A 14,770-nucleotide genomic window follows, 5' to 3' on the forward strand; every position below is an offset into this window, starting at 1 on the left:
GACACAAGTGCGATGGCGTGAAATCGATTAAATGCCGTTTTTGAAAAATATTCTAGATTGCCAAAACTATTTTCGACTGTATTTTATTGTTTGAATTTTTCATCGGAAAAGTCTTCTATTTTTTCACTTCAATTCAAATGGATTTCACGTTAAAAACAAAATGTATACCAATGTAACGAAGATAAGAACTTATTTTAGATGAATGGATGGAAATAAACGTCGTAACGATTTCATATAACATCGAAAATCTCCGATTCTATTTGCCGAGGATGAGTGTGTGTGCAATATAAAGTGCTAAGTCGATCGACTGAATGTGAGAGAGACACTCTCTCAGACATAGCCAATAAATAACCGAAAGTCTTTTTGTTTTGGAAATAATACCACGCTCAATCGCAGGCCACGTGAAATACCGGCTTGTGTTTTATCGGTCAAACTCCATCCTATTTACTGTCCAAATGACACACTTGTGTAACACCCACACAAACACACACATACAAAATTAAAAAAAAAAACATAAAATCGAATGCAAAACACATCGCGGTTGTGAAGAACAGAGAATAGCTATTAAAAAAAAACAAGAGGATCGAAAAATGAAAATTATTTATAGATTAATTGAGTGATCGTTATGTGACGATGGAAAGCAAATACTGGAAAATCTGGATTTATATCTTTTTTTGTTTTGTTTTTATAAATATAATTTTTTTTTCTCTCTTTTTTGAACATTTGTACATAAATATAGCGAAATGAATGAGAGAAAAATTGATGAATATAAAAGCACATTCGATCGTGAAAAAAAAAGAGTTGAGTGAGACAGAGAGAGAGAGAATTCGTTTTATGTTTGTCGTCTGTTTTTCTTTAGTAATTCAATTGTGCCAGAATGCGGATATCAGCGGAAAGAATTTTTGTGCGATACATAATTAATATAGCCAAATGGGTTGTTTTTTTTTCTCGTTCGTTTGTTTGTTTTGGAGTGTACACCAAATTTGCTTGGTTGTGTTATTGTTTGTGTTTGCTGGATTTGAATTTGTGTTGCATTCGATTGTAGCTCGAATACTGTATCATTTCATGCGACACATTCAATGCTTCCAAAGCTGGTGGTGCAATAAAAAAAAGTGTGCAAAAATAAAAGAAAGATGAAAACAGAGAAGAAAAGGAAAAATTGAAAAAGAAAAATTGGTCGATAAATGCATTGTTATAATTTTCAAGTCAATACATACAGAAATTTCAGATTTAGATTGCCTTTTTTTACTCATTTTAATATGCATTCTCGAAAACAGAAGCAGATGTGAAATGGTGGTAGTTTTTTTTTTTTTCATTTTTTTCTTGTTTGTTTGGTTTATGTTAATGATCACTTTTTTTATTCAATCATTCGTTCCTAATTTCACTAATTCAGTCTAATTTTGTAATTGTTTTTGTTCTCTATTTTTTTTTTTTAAATTGAGATAAACTCTCAGAAAGCCATTCAATTGCTGAAGCCAAACAAACACACATACACGCCGTAAAACAAACAATATTTTGTAGATAGTAAAAGAAAACAAAACGATTTTTTCACACACACAAACACCGCCTCTTCCCGCCCGTCACACAGCACACCCATACTGGGTGCTAAAAACACATCCATTTTCACGTACGAAAATTGCCGAAAATTAAATTAAATATTTAATTTAAAAAATTACAAGTGTAGCCAATAGAAAAGGACAAATTTGATTTGTCTTTGGACTGTGAATGTGTTACGATTTAATGGTTTCTTCGCGATAAAAAAGTGAAAATAGCTCAATGCCTTCATAAATTAAATACTTATTAAAACAAAAATGAAAAAATAAACCATTTTCTTCTCAACATGCAACTAGACAAATTACCATATATATGTTTTCAGTATTTATTTATTTTTTTTGCCTTCTTCTTTGTGTCTATGCCATTGTTATTTAAATAATAGATTAGATACAGATTTTCGTGTAAATATTTTTTTTTTGTTTATTTGTTGCCTGCTATGATGGCGAAATAATTTTTGTGTCCGCCAAGAAAAGAAGAAGAAAATAAATTATCACACACACACACACACACACATTCGACGTGAAATGGTTTGATTGAATGCCAGATAGATAAGATGCTTTTTTTTCGTTGTCATTAAATTCAATTGCCAAATTTTTGTTATAAGTAGACTTTCCCATGATCAAAACAGACACCAATTTTTTTTTTGTTCTAGTTTTAATTGTTTTGTTTTTTCTTTTATCGCGGAGGGAGTCTACTTCAATTGACCAAAATCCAAACCAATCACGCGCCCCGCACGCAATCCAAACTATCTACTTTAAGCGAAACAAAAAGTATAAACTGAATTAATGAAAATCACAAACACACACACAAACAAACAAACAAACCAAATCGAAAAAAAAAATATGGAAAACATTGAATAGACTTTTACTAGAATGATTTGAGCGATTTCGTTGTGTGTGTGAAAAACGAAATTCGCGCGCGCCAACGGCTCATAATCAATTCATTAAGAATTTTTGAAGACTTGATTTGTATAATATAAATAATATTTGCTATAAAACAACCACAAAACATACAAATGAGAAAAAGGAAAATGCCACCAAATAAAATGAAAAAAAAAAAAATTCATAGAAAATGAAACCGACTATAAAATAGCGAGAGAAGAAAACTTATACATACACACAAAGAAGGATAAAAAAAAACAAAACAACAAAGAAAAAAGTATAAGAAGAAAATGGACGAAAATGAACTAAAAATGAAGAAAAAAACGAAACACACATATACACATACATAAGTTGATGAAACTCGCAAATATTTATATAATTATTATTATTTATGTAAAATTGATAAAAAGTGAAGGAGGAAAAAGACTTTGTATTTTTTCCATTCTTTTGTTCGTTTTTCTTTCTTTTTTTTTCTCGTAAAATCAATTTGCATATACATGATAGTAATAATAATCTAATTAAAAAAAAAACAACATCTTACATAGTAAACTCCGATAGATGGAATCATACTTTTGAATTAGATAATGTAATATTGAAAAAGAAAAACGAAAATCCAAGCAAACAAACAAAAAAAAAATCACAAAGAAAAAAAACAAGACAAAAAAAGAAAACGGATATGTAAATACATGCATTGAGCTGGTAAAATGTCAACAAGCCAAACACCGAAACTATATATTTGCAATGCCAAATTCACATCATTTTACACAGTTGAGCTGTTTGTTTGTTTGTTTTTTTTTTTAGAAAAAAACTTTTTGGCAGAAATGAATTGGCAACGATAGAAAATTACAAAAACAAAAATGATTAGAATTATCATCAACGCTCATTGAATTTTACACAGCTCATCGCATAACATTGTACGAATGAATGCAAACACAACCAACTATACATATGTATGATATATGGATAAAAATGTGCATATTTTGGTGTAATCGATTAAAAACATAAAAAGATATTATAAAAAAAATATTGAATTTTTTGTTATACTGCAGCAAATGAAAAAATGAAAAAAAAAATCTAAACAATAGTCGTTTTTCTTATTTAATTTGAATAATCAACTTATTACAGCTTGGAAGTACACCATGACAATTATTGAAATTAAGTCCGTAAGTATCTCTTGACCTCATTCGTTTCGACAATTTTAATTCGACATCGAATACATACTTTTGTAATCGATTTGAAAAGCTTATCAAAGCTTATTTGCTTGGAGTGTTCAATGTCCAATTTACCTCCCAAGACAGGAAAAAGTACATGGAAATAGATTTTAACCAAATTTTGATAAAAAAGTTGAAAATCCAACTCCGAATTAAAATCTCCGCTGGAAAGTTACAATAACACTGTAAACATTGAACATTTCATGTGAAAACTCAATGTTTCTTCTTCTTCTTTTCTTTCATATTTATGACATGGATATTTTTTTGAGCGATTCTCCGTTTAATACCAGTAGAAATATTGATTTTCTATATTAAGAATGAGCGACCAAATAAAGAATTAATAAATATCAATTTACCGTATATGAAAATAAAATTATCCTTTTCCTTGCTTCGCCAGTTTCGACTGAAATCTATTTCTTTTTTCTATTTTCTAAAAAAATATTTCGAGATTTCTATTAAATACATTGTTTCTTACAAACGGTTGGATCGGATTTGAAATGTCTGCTTTACAAATTGTCGACACAATTTCGAAAGTGAAGGCCTATTTATCATAAATAGAAATGTTCAAAAGAAATGCAAAATAAAAGTGGTTTTTGTTATTGATAGTTGTATATATTTCGTGTATATTACTTTCGGTTTTAAATGACTCTTTTATTTGCAAAAATACAAATGGCTCATTTTATTTTCGATATATATTGTGTTGCACAAAAAATGTACACACAAAACAATTTTGCATTTACTTTGAGAAATGGTCTTTGGAATTTCCGCATTTCGAAACCATCAAAATGGGTGTTTCATCATATCTATTTTTTTGGTAAATAACTTATTGAGATAGTATGATAAGGTATGATAATGATATCGATGAACAATTTTTTACCAATTGTTTAGAAAATCATAATCGGCCGAGGTGTTTAGAATGTTGGCATCATCGTCATCGTCATTAGTATCAATGAGACGACACATGTCATTTATTTCGTCTGGTTTTGATGAGTTGGCACTTTTTGTCGACATCGAGTCGAAATTTTTGGCCGAATCAATGATACCCAAATCGATGCCGGACGCATCAAGTGGTGCTGGTGCAGTTGATTTTAGACTAGGAACATTCACGGTTGCTGGCATGGTCTGGCCTTTGCCACTAAATAATCGAGTCATGAAACTTTTTCGTCTGTAAACGATAAAAAAACGCTATTAGAAAAAAATTCTCTCAAAAATGTGGGAATCATTAAATTTGATTTGAAACTTACACAACGCTTCCATCCTTTCCGTGTTCAAGTGTATTCGATTTGTTAAGACTAGCTAATTTTGCGCATAATTCAGGCACATGATCAACGCCACCTTTTTTCATAACACCATCAATCGTATCGAGCCCATTGACAAATGGCAATTTAATTTCTGGAAATTTTTTCTGTGCACGTTCCACCAATTTTGCATTTGCATCGGCTGCATTGCCAAAATTCAAATTCATTTGACTTTTTGTTTTTGAATTGAATGGTTCGGAATGTTCGTCACGATAAATTCCACATAAATCATCTTGATTGTAGCGTAGCGCTGTTATTATTTGACTGTATGTGCACAAATCTTTTCCATTGTATAAATAAATATGACTAAAATCATTCGAACGATATGAATTTGAATTGGACGACGACGACAATGACAGGCGATCATTGTTGCTGTCTGTATCAGTGATTATTGTGGCATCGTCTTTGCTCAGCAATGCTGATGAACGACGTTTTTTTAAATTGCGCTCATTCTTCATTTCATCCACATATTTTAGAATTAAATTTGGTTTGATTAATGTTACATCGATCATTTCATTTTGTTCGTCGTTGCTGAATGTTTCCCATAAATTTGCATATGCATCGACAATATCGTTAATTTCGTTGTTTATCTTCTCAGCCAATGGATTCAATGAAGCAAAATAGTCTTTGGCTTTTTGCTGCATTTGAGCTGATGCTGCCATTTTTTTGATTCAATTTAATTTCGTTCTCAAACTTTTCAATTGCACAAACCGAAATTTATCAATTTGATGGAATTGTTTTTGATGTTGTTCACGTTTTAAGTATTTCCGGGTTATAACTATAAATTGAATTAAGAGAAAAACACAGCAATATTTTAAATGAAATCAATTGTATTCTTTTTATTCAATAAAAATTCAATCATACCATTCGATTCCACACTCAGTCTCAATTTAGTTCTTTGTAGCAGCAGTTGGGAAATTAAAATCTATTTTCGGCATGTGTTAGCAACGAATAAGCAACGAAAAACCACAAAAAAACACAATTTGGAAATGCTCGCGCATAATGCCTTCTACACAACCAACGAAAGAAGCAACGAAAAAAAAACAAACAAACAAACAAAGACACACCAACGATCGTGTTTATTGTTTCAATCGCGAATGCAAATGTGTCTACACGAGCCTCCCGAAGACGTATCTATATTGAATATGAGATTTCATTTGGTTTATGTTATGGATCTGTTTCTGTAATAGATTCTAATGTGAGCGTGCGTGTATGTATGGGTGTATGTGTGTGTGTGTGTTTATGTGTCTCTGTCTGCGTGGATGCAAATGGCATCGTACTATGTTCGTGTGTATTTTATTTGTATGTGTGAGTGCATGAGAGATACCATTTATATGAATCATATTGGATGATATTGTTATTTGTTAACCGACGCATTTAAAAACGTCAGCTGCGTAAAATTCCATCGTTTGACACTTACTCACCGCAATCATACACACTTCCAGGCAGGGTTGAACATATTTAAACCCATTTTCAATGCAAACAGGAATCGTTTAAATGTTCCATTACAAACGGTTTATAACGGCGAGGTTTTTTTTTCATAATTGTCGAAATGCAAAGAAAATAAGAGTGAGAGGCATAAAAAACGGTGAAAATCACTGAAATTTGACTCCAATCAGCGCATAAAAAATTAGCTTTACTTAGATTTTTGAAAAAAAAAAACCCAATAATTGAAATTCGGAAGATGTAAACAGTGCAAATCCTTTAAAAGTGCTATTTTAAATGCAATCACAATGGAAGTAAAACGGCCGTTTTCATTCAGATCATTTCTGTCCCATTTGTATGTAAATGTTCAGTTGTTCAGTTAATGCAAACACTTTATATAAATCGCATCGAACTCTTCTTTTATTGTGATATGTGATCCAACTTCTTTCATCAATTATTAAATTTTCAAGAGAATGAATCGGCACTTAGGATGAGTCGATTATTTAAATTTTGAATGCATTTACAACCGCTTGAAAGGAACAAGCATTGTTAGTATACATCGAATTTCTTGGTAAAATTCGTGAAAAGCGATGAGAATAAGCTTTTGTTAAAAACTGGCGACTGAAAAATATCTTAAATCATTTTTTAAATTAAATTGAATCGAAATGTTTGCTTGCGAATTGGATTTTATTTATATTCAACAACGGCCACATACACTTTTATGTAAGGAAATTGACGCGCGCACTTAATGTAAGGAAATTGACATCTACGTTCATACTCCACAATAATAATAATAGAACAAAAACATACATGCAAAACGTCAAATTGCGCATTCAACTATATGTATATGAGAGAGTGATGTTTTTTGGTGCGCTGTACACATCACTTATGTGTATGTGTATATGCATGAAATGACGTCGCGGCGTCCGTATCTATTGCATGAAGGACTCACATACAAAAAAACCTAAAACACTCAAGTATATTCACTTTCGCATCTCTTGCATTCAAAATATTCTAATCAGAACTGAAGGCGCTCTGATTTTGTTGTTTTACTGTTTTTTCCATTTGTTAGCACACACACACACACTCTCTTACTCTATTGCTTAATCTTCCGTAGACGCCGTTACCGACGTTGTCCGTCGTCGTTGCTTCTCCTATTGCGGTTTCAAACTCCCTACATCGTATACATGTTGTACAAATAGAAGTTCCTTTTTTCAATGTTGCTTGTTTCATTACTTAATCGCTCTTCTTCTCTTTGTTTGTTGTGTGTGCGTCTGTGTGTCTGTTTCTGCGAGAATCGAGCAATATTGCACAAACACCAAATATATATATATATATAAACATTTGAAAATGGCGTCGCGGCGTTAATATTCATTCGCATAGATTGTCCAATTTTATTTAAATTCGATTTCGAATTTGATTTGTTATTCTGTTATCGTCACTTAAATAAGGTGCCAAAAAGCAGTGTTTTTCTTTCGTGCATTGTTTCTTTTGTGTGTGTATCTTCGCAGCTAAAATGTAAGTATTGAATGTGTCATTTGGGTTCTGTTTTTTTTTGTGTGAGTTTCTCATTGTGTTGTCAGGATCAAATTACATAGGAAGAGAAAGAGGGAAAAGAAATATTAAAGGAATTGATTGTTCCAGATGTAATGCGAAGACGATAAAATTGCACACTATTTTTTGTATCTTATGTTAAATAACATGTTGTGAAGAATACGCAACATAATTTGTATGCATCAATTATCATTTGATTTGTAAAGAAAGTGTATCTATGCCAAAAGGACAAAAAAAAGTTTTATTCAGATTCAGTGCATATCTGTATCACAATATAACTTTGCATTGATCTATGTTTGCCATTGAAAATTGAAAGACTATTATCGATATTTGTGTTGTTATAATTGTGAAATGACGAGAAATAAATCCAAATTAAAAAGATATTTGCAATGATATACATTCTTATAAGAACAATTGCTGTTTTGATAACAATACCAATTGGAATCAATTTTTATCAACTCGACATCGTTTTAATTAAAATCTCAATATTGAGCAAATGAACGTTTTTTCGTTTCAATTGTACTTATTTGCTCGTTTGGTGTATGTGTGCCACTAGTCAATAGCTACTTTTATCTAAAATAAATATTTTTATTATTCTCCAATAGAAAGCGCCTAAATTTATGCAATCTCGATTCATAAACATCGCACAGAAAAAGTGAAGAAATTGAAATAAAAAAAAAACAAGAAGGAAAAAGAGACGAGTGGAAATTTGACAACGAATCATTAATTAAACAGATCACAAATACACAGTTATAATATAGATGTGATATTTTGTGATTGGACATTGCAATAAAGTCAGATAGAAATATAAATACGCAAGTGTGACGAAAAGGACATTTTATGTGCAAAAATAATGACCGGAATATCGCAACAGTTTTGTGTTCGCTGGAACTCTCATTTGGGTAGTTTGGGGGCTGCATTTCCACAGGTTAGTTTCTTGAATATATTTCGATAATTTTTTTTTTACAAAATTCACTCTTTTTTGATTCGTCCTTGTTTTGCATTCATAAATCACGAAAAATTATTCGATTTCATCATTTTGATTACTTTCTTGTTTTTGGTGCTCTTTTTTTAAATTTTTTTTAAATTTTTGTCGAATGTTGTTTCATTTAGCTATTGGCTGGTCAACAATTCGTGGATGTAACATTGGCATGTGATGGCCATCAGGTTCATTGTCATCGTTTAGTATTGGCCGCATGTTCTAGCTATTTTGAAAGTTTGCTCAGTGAAAATCCATGCAAACATCCCATCATCATATTGCCAAAAGGTAAGGATCGGTATCTTTTGCTTCGAAAAAAAAAAATAGACAGATTACTTTATCGCTTAAGACTTTTTTTTTAATTCACCTCGTCTGTTCATCGATACAACAAGAATTAATTCCAATTAAATGGGAATTGTACTTGATAACTTAACCAAATTATTTGTTACTACTAATTATTATGTAGAATTCATGTAAAGAATTATGCTTTCTCTTTAAAAAAAAAAACTCTTCAGAAATAAAACTTTGGGAGATCCATGCGTTGGTCGATTTCATGTACAAAGGGCAAGTGAATGTATCACAGGCCGGTTTGCCACAATTATTGAAATGTGCCGAAACGCTTCAAATACGCGGTCTATGTGGCACCGAATCATCGCTCAATGAAGTGGCCAATGGGAAAATTGACCGCGATCCAAATATTCTGTCAAACAGTAACAACTGTAGTTCAAATTTTAATTTCACCTCAATGTTTGCATCGAATCTATTGAATGCAAATTATTCAAATGCAGACGATGAACAACAATTTCGGCAGCAGCAGCAACCACAACAGCAACAACAACATTCCGATTTACAACGTTGTTCAACATTTCCCACCATCGACAATGCCAAATCAATAAATCATCGCTCAAATGAAATTCTAGTCAAAGGAAAAACACCAAAAAATACACAAACCGATAAAATAACCAAAGAACATTGTAACGCTGCACCGATAGCGGTAGCCAAGAGCAGCAGTCTGAAACGTTTAAGCGATAATGAGGCCAGCAACACTGGTTCCAGTGAAATGAATATTAAATGCGAAGAAGTTGGTGAGTATGATTTTTCTGAAAACGAACAATTTGAAATGAATTCTGACTTCTTTTTGGGATGTCATTTGTTGTACATAGATTCGGATGCGAATGCAATTGATGATGGCATTGATGATGATATCGACGAACATTCAAATTCAAAACAATCGGGTGAGTAATGTCGGGCTTTTTTTTGAACTGTTCAGAACTGTTATTGGCACCGAAATAGTTCGGAAACACTAGCCAGTGGCCGTAGTTACTCCATAAAGTTAACAAAAGTATCAGGGGCACTAGTCAGTGCCAGCATCTCTGCGGTGCCCATAACAGTTTTAAAACAGCATTTTGCATTTAAAAAAATGAATGAATGATTGAATGCATGAAAGAGAAGTAGAATTGTAGTAGGCGCCGCCTTGGCGGATAAAGCTTTATCTAAAATTTAGTGAGCTCTTAAGATATTAAGCTCTTCCATAAGATAAATTAGAGAATAGAAACGATGAACACACATTTAAACGGTCTTGATAACAAGTGAGTTCAATTTGATTATTTGAAACAGATTATTTTCGATAAAAACCACCCAAAATTCAGACATTGAGCACTTAACATTTCTTGCAAAAAAAATTTATGAAATGAAATTGAACCAAGTGGCGCAAAAGTTTGTTTCTTGGAGAGAAGCAGCACGCAAACAACACAAACAAATTTAAAAAAAAAGTCACTACAAACATAAAACCAGCCAAATAAATTAAGAAAAAAGAACGAAACAAAAACTTATAACATATGCGCACAGCCAATGTTGGTGTGTGTGTATGTGTGTGTATTGGAATGAACAAAAAAAAAAAAAAAAAAAAATGAAAAGAGAACAGAAATATAGCACAAAAACTGTTTCTCTTTTTCAGAATATGCGATGCAACAAGATGCCATTGTCGTCGATGACAATGAATTGCATGTTATTTGTGATGATTCAAAAGAAACAACAGTCGATGATACATCATCACACAATAATATCGATGCAGGTGGATCCAATTCAAGTGCACAAATTCATGATATATTCACCAACGATATGGATTCGATTTCAATCACAAAAACTGATTCAATTGATGAGGTAAATATGTGCTATAGCCCCGGCTGGAGTTTACAGGGTGGTGGTGGTGGTGACAATGATGATGAATTAAACGAACCAAGTGCTCACGCTCAAATCGAAGGTTTTGATTGTGATTTAACTCAATCACAATTGCCCACCTCATTGAAATTCAATCGGAATACGATGAGCATTTTTGTAAAAAGAACCAGTGGCAAAATGGATGATCGACCAAAATCAAGCATTAACAAAACCCGTCATCAAAATGAATACACTGAAAATAGTGAGAATATCGTTTGTTCGCCAAATTTCAATGTGGATGGTTCAATTGATTTTGATACCACAAATCAAATACAGAGCAGTAGTAATGGACACTTCGAGCAATCATATTTCAAGGCACGGCGAACCGATGCCAATCGATATCGAAGAAAATACGATTCGATTGATGATGATGGCGGTGACGGTGGCGAAGATGACGATGATGATGTATTATTGAGACCAAGAGCGAAACGAAGTGATCGTCTCATGGAATTGTTACAATGCCGCGGCGATCCAATGCGAAATGCCGTTATTTTGCGAAATCCACGTGGTAATCAGCCACGCTCTTACACCACAGATGCACTTTATACAGCTCTAATGGACGTCAAAAATGGTGAATCAATTTATCGGTGAGTAACATTTAACGATTTAAAAAAAAATTGAGAAAATTCACTTACTTTTGTACAATTCAATTTCATTTTCTTCGTGATTTGTATTTACATGTCTATTTGGCACATACGATTGGACACAGTGCATCACAAATTCATGGTGTGCCACGGAAAACACTGCGAAATTGGATGAAACGATGGCACATTAAATCCGTGTATCCGATGCCGTATCAATTGAAAAAAGCCGCCGAAAAAAAGCGAAATATTATTCAACAAAGCGAAACACCAACTACATCGACAACAACAACAAATCCACATGAATTATCATAAGCATATGTGCTGAAAGACCAGCTTAAACAACAATTGTCACTTTTTTTCTTTTTTTGATTCAATGATCTTGTATAGATTATGATTGAAAATGACGTATCCCAATCTATCGAAATGATTTTTAAGTAGCGCCGATATATGTAGTTGAATAATTGTGAATTTTTTTGTATTGTGTTCGGTGTGAATCATGAATAAGAGTGATATTTATCAATAAATTGCTTATTATTGTACCTCTATGGGCCATATGAAAATATTTAACTTAAGATTAAAGAAAATTGTCTTTGTTTTTCCTCGAATTATGAACTATATCATTAAGAATCATGATTAATGAAATAAATCAAAATCAATTTTGAAAGATCGAAATTGTATAGAGTGTTGTGTTGAGTAGATGGTGTCAGAATGTATTTTAGAAAAGCTGTGTAATTGACTAGCCGTTTAATGGCTTTTTTTTCTTTTCATTTCTTTCTCTGTCATTTCTCACCAGAATACGCAATGGCAAATGTTGTGTGTGAATATGCAAATGAATCGCCAACGAGACCAACTTCATCGGCTGGTGGATCGATAGGTTTGGATGATAATCATACGGATTATGGAAGATCAATGAGTCCGCCAGCAAAACGGTATGCCGTTGACAGTAATTATTATAGTGGCATGACCGAACCGGGAAGAAGAATCAGAAGAAGTGAATCACTTTTAAGACAAGCCGCTGATAATGTTTCAAAGGGTCAAACATTTCAGACCGTGAGCGACCAATTCCAGATTCCAATAAGTACAATCAGGTATGCCGAAATGGATCGTCGATTTTTATTTCTATCACATTTTTCGATCGATTTTGCACATATTTTAAAAAAATTTTTTATCAGAAAACGTGGTGTTCTTTGGAACTTTTATTAAATCAACAATTTCATTTTTCGATTTGAATTAGATTTTTCATGGCGCGTAAGGGAATATTGCCAAGACGTAAACGGGGTCGTGCTTCCACCGCTTCGATTGAGGTAGACGAAATGAATAATACTTCACCGCTTCATCGCCAGCCACTTGATGCTGACTCCTGCAACACGGAACAATCTTAAAGTGAACATGCAACAAAAACATTATTTATTTTTTCATTAAGTTTCATTTTATAATTTTCTTTCTCGAAAAAATGTGCAACACATATTTTCATTCATTGTGCAATAACATATACATGACATTTTGTGTTAATTTTATTTGAGTTTAAGCATTGAATATTGTATTTAAAAAAGAAATCTATGGTAGATATGTGGATGAAATGGAAATTTACATTTTAAATTAGTATCGTTTTACTCAATCTTTTTCTCGCTTAGTTTTTGTTTTTTTCTTTTTGTTTCCGTTTCGTTCAATTTTGCGAACGTAAAATTCCATATTGCATCAATGACTCCAGAATACCTCACAACAAATGAACAACAACAACGCATTTTGGAAGTGCGATCAATTTTCGAATTTAATCGCAGCAAAAAAGAAAGAAAGAATAAATGCATTCAAATAAATCACACAATTAACCATTATCGATTGTGTGCGTTTTTTTGATTGTAGTTCAATAAGAGAAAATTTAAATAAAATTGTACAAATCATACAGATGTCTGAATCTGTGGCTCCAATTTAGATGAAAACTAACGTTTGCCGAAACGTTCATGTTCTGCATTTAGATATTTTTTAGATATAGACAGATTTAACAGACAGATATAACTATTTTCAATGATCCCCTTACTCCTTTTATCAAGATGGAAAGAATATTCAAACATTCGTGTGCTCCATTACAAAATATTCGATCCGTGTTGTGTCATTTAAAAAACAAAACATGATCGACAATAAGAATTTTAATGTGTTATCCAAATGTAAACAATTTCTATGTTTTCAGACGAAAGAATAAAGCACACTTCTAGAATAGATACAAATGGCCAAAAAAAAAACAAACAAACAAAATACCAAAATTCCAATGACCCACACACGGTGAACAAAATACAAAACCATGCATTTAGATGTAATTATAAACATTAAATGAATGGAAAATAAATGAAAAATTAATTTGAATGAAAAAAATTTTGACGTTTTTTCATTATTCCTTTAGTTCTAAAATATTTAAGCTCATCTAAAAATCGGGAAATTTCTTTTTTTATCGGAACCATGACGATTAAGAGAGTTAAGATATTTTGGTGGTTTACTCATATCGAATAGATCTTGCATCATCTGAATTACTTTGACAAATCGAAACTCGATTTCCACATTACATTTCCCGCAAATTCAAGTATTTTGATTACTTTGCCAAAGATGATGAATAAAAAATACCATATGTTCGAGTTTTCATAGCAATGTAACTTTTTATTTTTTATGTGATCAATCGCCACCGAATCGCCAATCATTTCATAAATTAGTATTTTATTTTTCATTTTTTCCGTATTCACTTGAATGTATTCAAACATGTTTTCATATTATATTCATTTTTCACCTTTAATTCGGAATTGTAGAAATTATTTTTATTGACGTAGTAAGTTGTTTTTCTTGACTATATTTTCTATTTTATTTGAAAACATTTGCAAAATATGTCTTCAAGATCAAAAGAATATGTGAGCAATTTTATTTGCGTCGATCATCGATCTACCAACTAATTTATTGGTGTTTTGTTCTCTGATAAAAAAAAAATACAAAAGTTGTTGTAGGATCAAATGCGGCTAATATGTGAATAAAATTCAAACGTAATAATCATAATTTATTTATTCTTTGATCAAAATTTGTT

The 14,770-nt window shown here is 31.9% G+C and overlaps 2 protein-coding genes across 4 annotated transcripts; one reads left to right on the top strand and one right to left on the bottom strand.

The window, feature by feature from the left end:
• Window positions 1–4,261: 4,261 nt before the first annotated feature.
• Window positions 4,262–6,373, bottom strand: LOC116336886. Its single transcript, XM_031761082.1, has 3 exons — window positions 5,809–6,373; window positions 4,891–5,722; window positions 4,262–4,811 (listed from the first exon to the last, which is right to left on the bottom strand). The coding sequence occupies exons 2-3, from the start codon at window positions 5,604–5,606 to the stop codon at window positions 4,520–4,522; spliced, it is 1,008 nt and encodes a 335-aa protein (XP_031616942.1). The 5' UTR covers window positions 5,607–5,722; window positions 5,809–6,373; the 3' UTR covers window positions 4,262–4,519.
• A 930-nt stretch (window positions 6,374–7,303) lies between these two features.
• LOC116336874 (longitudinals lacking protein, isoforms J/P/Q/S/Z) lies at window positions 7,304–12,251 on the top strand. Of its 3 annotated transcripts, none has more exons than XM_031761052.1 (7): window positions 7,304–7,887; window positions 8,529–8,851; window positions 9,037–9,190; window positions 9,418–9,987; window positions 10,066–10,137; window positions 10,860–11,709; window positions 11,832–12,251. In XM_031761052.1, the coding sequence occupies exons 2-7, from the start codon at window positions 8,777–8,779 to the stop codon at window positions 12,016–12,018; spliced, it is 1,908 nt and encodes a 635-aa protein (XP_031616912.1). In that variant the 5' UTR covers window positions 7,304–7,887; window positions 8,529–8,776; the 3' UTR covers window positions 12,019–12,251. The 3 variants fall into 3 exon arrangements, with proteins under 3 accessions (XP_031616912.1, XP_031616931.1, XP_031616921.1); XM_031761071.1 differs by lacking the exon at window positions 7,304–7,887 and adding an exon at window positions 7,932–8,015; XM_031761061.1 differs by lacking the exon at window positions 7,304–7,887 and adding an exon at window positions 7,997–8,098.
• Window positions 12,252–14,770: the final 2,519 nt, after the last annotated feature.

Source organism: Contarinia nasturtii, unplaced genomic scaffold (assembly GCF_009176525.2).
Source record: "Contarinia nasturtii isolate CC-2019 unplaced genomic scaffold, AAFC_CNas_1.1 Cnas_scaffold_78, whole genome shotgun sequence".
Taxonomy (NCBI): domain Eukaryota; kingdom Metazoa; phylum Arthropoda; class Insecta; order Diptera; family Cecidomyiidae; genus Contarinia; species Contarinia nasturtii.